This window comes from Lupinus angustifolius, chromosome LG04 (genome assembly GCF_001865875.1).
Source record: "Lupinus angustifolius cultivar Tanjil chromosome LG04, LupAngTanjil_v1.0, whole genome shotgun sequence".
Taxonomy (NCBI): Eukaryota; Viridiplantae; Streptophyta; class Magnoliopsida; order Fabales; family Fabaceae; genus Lupinus; species Lupinus angustifolius.
In genome coordinates, this window is record NC_032012.1 from 24,703,618 (window position 1) to 24,709,325 (window position 5,708).

General features: G+C 39.4%; 2 protein-coding genes across 4 annotated transcripts in view; one reads left to right on the forward strand and one right to left on the reverse strand.

Annotated features, from left to right (window-relative positions):
• LOC109346474 (extensin-2-like) lies at positions 1,551-4,557 on the forward strand. Of its 2 annotated transcripts, none has more exons than XM_019586047.1 (2): positions 1,551-2,009; positions 2,446-4,557. In XM_019586047.1, exons 1-2 carry the CDS (start codon positions 1,551-1,553, stop codon positions 4,357-4,359), a joined length of 2,373 nt encoding a protein of 790 aa, XP_019441592.1. In that variant the 3' UTR covers positions 4,360-4,557. The 2 variants fall into 2 exon arrangements, with proteins under 2 accessions (XP_019441592.1, XP_019441591.1); XM_019586046.1 differs by lacking the exon at positions 1,551-2,009 and having other exon boundaries at positions 2,247-3,140; positions 3,189-4,557.
• The window catches only part of LOC109346475 (solute carrier family 35 member F1-like), a 9,580-nt gene continuing 8,721 nt past the window's right edge, over positions 4,850-5,708 (reverse strand). For both annotated transcript variants that reach the window (XM_019586049.1, XM_019586050.1), the window contains exon 11: positions 4,850-5,238. In XM_019586049.1, the coding sequence (XP_019441594.1) occupies positions 5,112-5,238 (127 nt within the window). In that variant the 3' untranslated portion in view covers positions 4,850-5,111. The remainder of the gene's footprint in view (positions 5,239-5,708) is intronic.

The window sequence follows — 5,708 nt, forward strand, 5'->3', positions numbered from 1 at the left end:
TATATATATATATATTATATTCAATCTTGGAATACTAATGGAAAAGCATTAAGTCAATGACTCATGCAAACAAAAGAGATAGATTGATTTACACACGAGATAAATGATATCATGCCAACCTATTTGATGTTTTTTTATTTCGTCTCAGTTTTTATCTGAGGCATCATCACGGTAAGAGATAGAATTGTCTGCATTTGGCTAGTTAAGCAAATGCTATGAAAATAAAATTATAATTCAGTTCACTATTGTATAAGTCATTTTGCTCTAATCAAAGGCATGAGGTATACTATTTCATTCACATAAAGTTTTTACTTCTTAAATAACTTCTTCCTTGAAATGTCATAATATTTGTAGGATCTAAGAAATATATAACTTTATCTCATAAAGGAAAAAAATATTATCAGAATTTGAATCTGTAACCTTTTTGTCACTAAGGCAATTCTATAACGAAGTATTCTCAATTTAAAGAAGTCTTTTGGATTAGTGGTTCGAAGAAGATAGCTTCAGGATGCAAATTTGTAACCAGAGAATTTTGGAACCAAAAGTGGTTGGAATAATGGTCCTCCAAAATGACTTCAACATAGCTGCTCTGAAAAGAAAACTATTTTCCTGTTATTAGCTTCATAACATTTTACAAACCAACATTGATCAAATGCGAAAAACTATGCATAGATCACAGAAAACTAAATGATTAAGAGTGTAATATTTATATATTGATTATATAAATTTATACATAGTTAGTAACATAATAATATTTATGTTGTCAGTATATACATTTTTTCCGACTAATTCTATGGTTTTATAATATTGATTTTAGGTTTTATTTGTATTGTTACACCACAAACACGTGGCACTTGTGTTTGTTGTTTGAGTTTAATTCAGAAAATTAGATTGTCATATATCATCCACTCTTACTTTGTTTAATGTATAAACATTAAATCTTTAGGTTAGTATTTTATAGACCTTTTCAAGTGTGAATAATGTTGAGGAATTTATTTAGGTTAGTATTTCATAGACCTTTTCATTGTGATTAAATAGAAATATTCTATCTTTTTAAGGTTGCTAACTCAACCATAGAATACTAGGTTTTAAGAGCAACTCAACCATAGAATACAGATAGAAATAATTAAAATTCAAATGCAAAGAAAAGGATAGTTGGGATGATAAAAGAATAGAATGATTCTATATCTTCTATTAAGTATTTTGATCTATAAAATAGAGGGTAGATAAATGTTGATTTAATCTAAATGAGTAGTTAGAAATATGAATGGAGCCTAGTTTTGTCCATTTGGAGGAAAACACAGAGTTTGGTAAAAGTGCTTAAAAAAAGTCAAAAGCCAGCTAGGGAAACATAATTTAAAGCTTAAAATCAAAATGAATTGTATACTTGAATTGTATCTTCCTTAACAATTCACTCTCACTATAAGTATACTAATCTTTCATGCAGTTTTACTCATTATCTCTAACTCCAACCTTCTTATCTCTCTTTTCTTCTGTACCTCATTACTGTTAGGGTCAGCAACCTCATAAGGGGTTGTATTAGGCCACAAATGGCTATGGTTATGGCAATGACATTAGCAATGGTTTTGATTTCCTCTAGTGTGGTTTCTGTTGCTGCTGATGGTTATTATTACTATTCTCCTCCACCACCTTATCACTACAACTCACCTCCACCACCATCTTCTTCACCTCCCCCACCTTATGTGTATAAGTCACCACCCCCTCCTTCACCGTCACCTCCGCCACCTTATGAGTACAAGTCACCACCCCCTCCTTCACCGTCACCTCCGCCTCCTTACGAGTACAAGTCTCCACCCCCTCCTTCACCGCCACCTCCGCCACCTTACGAGTACAAGTCACCACCCCCTCCTTCACCGTCACCTCCACCACCTTACGAGTACAAGTCTCCACCCCCTCCTTCACCGTCACCCCCACCACCTTACTACTATAAGTCGCCACCACCACCATCTCCTCCTCCACACCCCCACCACCACCACCACTCATTGATTGTAAAGGTGGTGGGTAAGGTCTACAGCTTCAAGTGCTATGACTGGGAATATCCTCAAAAGTCCCACGCCAAGCACCACCTCAAAGGTACATTACATTCATTTCTTTTCATCCTTTATCTATCTCAGTTTTGGGTGAGGCTAAAATACTCTAATCATCTTCAATCTAAAAAATTTAGACACACCTCTAGTCTTCTACACATGTAGTTATTCTAAGAGTAATTATTCTAAGCTCAATATAATATAATTTGTGGTAACATAAATGATTAATGAATTGCACTTATTTTTACATGGAGCAGGTGCTGTTGTGGAAGTTAAATGCAAAGTTGGAAAGAACATTATTAAGGCTTATGGTAAAACTAAGAGTGATGGAAAATACAGCATCACAGTTAAGGACTTGGACTATGTTAAATATGGAGCCAAAGTTTGCAAAGCCAAGCTCTATGCACCACCAAAGGACTCACCTTTCACAGTGCCCACTAAGCTGAATGAGGGAACCAGGTTGAAGGTGAAATCCAAGGACAAATATGAAGTTGTGCTGGAAGCTAAGCCATTTGCTTATGCTTCAAACAAGCATTTTCATGAATGTCAAAAACCCAAACCTTCACCAACTCCTTATTACTATAAGTCTCCTCCTCCACCATTTGTTAAGCCACCATACTACTATAAATCACCACCTCCACCATCACCTTCTCCTCCACCTCCATACTACTACAAAAGTCCTCCACCACCTTCACCATCTCCTCCACCTCCTTACTACTACAAAAGTCCTCCGCCACCATCACCATCTCCTCCACCTCCACCCTACTACAAAAGTCCTCCACCACCATCACCATCTCCTCCCCCTCCATACTACTATAAATCACCACCACCACCACCACCATCTCCTCCACCTCCTTACTACTACAAAAGTCCTCCGCCACCATCACCATCTCCTCCACCTCCACCCTACTACAAAAGTCCTCCACCACCATCACCATCTCCTCCCCCTCCATACTACTATAAATCACCACCACCACCACCACCATCTCCTCCACCTCCTTACTACTACAAAAGTCCTCCGCCACCATCACCATCTCCTCCACCTCCACCCTACTACAAAAGTCCTCCACCACCATCACCATCTCCTCCCCCTCCATACTACTATAAATCACCACCACCACCACCACCATCTCCTCCACCTCCTTACTACTACAAAAGTCCTCCGCCACCATCACCATCTCCTCCACCTCCACCCTACTATAAATCACCACCCCCACCATCACCATCACCATCCCCTCCTCCTCCATACTACTATAAATCTCCCCCGCCACCATCACCATCCCCACCTCCACCCTACTATTACAAATCACCTCCACCACCATCTCCATCACTCCCACCTCCTTACTACTACAAAAGTCCTCCGCCACCATCACCATCTCCTCCACCTCCACCCTACTATAAATCACCACCCCCACCATCACCATCACCATCCCCTCCTCCTCCATACTACTATAAATCTCCCCCGCCACCATCACCATCCCCACCTCCACCCTACTATTACAAATCACCTCCACCACCATCTCCATCACTCCCACCTCCTTACTACTACAAAAGTCCTCCGCCACCATCACCATCTCCTCCACCTCCACCCTACTATAAATCACCACCCCCACCATCACCATCACCATCCCCTCCTCCTCCATACTACTATAAATCTCCCCCGCCACCATCACCATCCCCACCTCCACCCTACTATTACAAATCACCTCCACCACCATCTCCATCACTCCCACCTCCTTACTACTACAAAAGTCCTCCGCCACCATCACCATCTCCTCCACCTCCACCCTACTACAAAAGTCCTCCACCACCATCACCATCTCCTCCCCCTCCATACTACTATAAATCACCACCACCACCACCACCATCTCCTCCACCTCCTTACTACTACAAAAGTCCTCCGCCACCATCACCATCTCCTCCACCTCCACCCTACTATAAATCACCACCCCCACCATCACCATCACCATCCCCTCCTCCTCCATACTACTATAAATCTCCCCCGCCACCATCACCATCCCCACCTCCACCCTACTATTACAAATCACCTCCACCACCATCTCCATCACCCCCACCTCCTTACTATTACAAATCTCCCCCACCTCCATCTCCATCTCCACCACCTCCTTATTACTATCAAAGTCCTCCTCCTCCATCTCCCTCTTATAGTCCTCCTTACTACTACAAATCCCCACCACCACCAACTACATCTCCTCCACCTCCTTATCACTACTCAAGTCCTCCCCCACCTTCGTCACCTCCTCCACCAGTTTACATCTATGCCTCTCCACCACCACTCATATACAAGTAATCTTGAACCATCTAACCACAATTGTGATCACTCATGTAAGTTATTTGAATCAGATGATACTGCTTTTATTTCTTTGCAGTCAAGTGAAAGTGAAAAGTATGGTCCACATGTAGTCATTTATTTAATTTATTTGATGATAGGTTGATATGGCCGTGTATATATGATTGTTTTTCTATTTATTGTGGAAATTTTGTATTGTATCATGTTCATGTGTTTGCAGTGAGAGTATTAATAATAAAATAAGCACAAATGACAATTGGGTGCATGATATCACTTGAATAGAACAAGTCATCAATCCATGCAACACACCAAGAATTGCTGCTAAGTTATTTGTTTCTCAAATGTAACACTAATATTTAGAAAATGTATTTGTCTTATAATTTAACCACATTATTGTTCATATTTCTATATAATGCATTACGTTGAACCCAAATCCTATATTAGATATTTTTCATAAATTGTACCTCTTACCAGTTACCAACACCAACACTTGTAACGAAGATTGATTATTAATTTCAAAACTCATGAAAAAAAAAAGGCAACTAAATAACCTATTTCCAATCTTCAAGTAATAGGGCATGAACAAAAACATCTACATGAATTGGATGAAATCAAATCAAAAGCTTTACTTCTGTTTCAGCCTTGGAGGAGTTGTTAAAAAGTAGAATTTGGAGTAATATGCATCTTGCAGGAGATTCTACCTGGTGATTACTTCACTTTCTTGTATGCACCTCTACTCCAGGTCCACTTTCTTAAGTTACTTCAGTTTTTGGGCTTCCAGCCTCAGTTCCTTTACTATGAATTCCCGAGTTGGCTTCCTCATCTTGTCGCGTTCGGTTAGCAACATTTGAAGGCTCTTGATTCTCATCTTTGTCACCTCTGCAATCAGATCAAGTAAATAGTCTTGCTTTATTAGAGATATCAAATTATTGCTTTCTAGAGGCATCAACTTAAAGCTACAAACTAATGCAATAGGCACAAACATGCACGTAGGTCTTTTCGAAAACAATTTATGAGCATGCAAAGAATCCCTACTAGTACTAGGAACAAACATCACGAATCAATGGATATAGGTTGCAGAAAATGGCTAAACTACAAATAACCAATCAGCATAAGGTGTTTTAAAATTTTCTATAACTATTAGGAAGCAATATATCCAGATTAGAGAAAACGGCCGAGCTACAACGTGATCAGCACAAATGTAACACCGCGAATTTTACGATTTTGAATTATAAGATTTTATTAATATTTTTATTAATTATATATTCGAAAATGAATTTCTAGGAATTTTCGGTAAAGAATTAGACGAAACTCTAGTTGAGTTTTAGTCTTGTAAGTTTATTTCCAAT

Coding starts and splice junctions, on each gene's coding strand:
- LOC109346474 (XM_019586047.1), top strand. CDS start 1,551: ATGGCTATGGTTATGGCAATGACATTAGCAATGGTTTTGATTTCCTCT. Junction 2,010..2,445: donor ACCACCACCACTCATTGATT/GTAAAGGTGGTG, acceptor TGCAAAGCCAAG/CTCTATGCACCACCAAAGGA.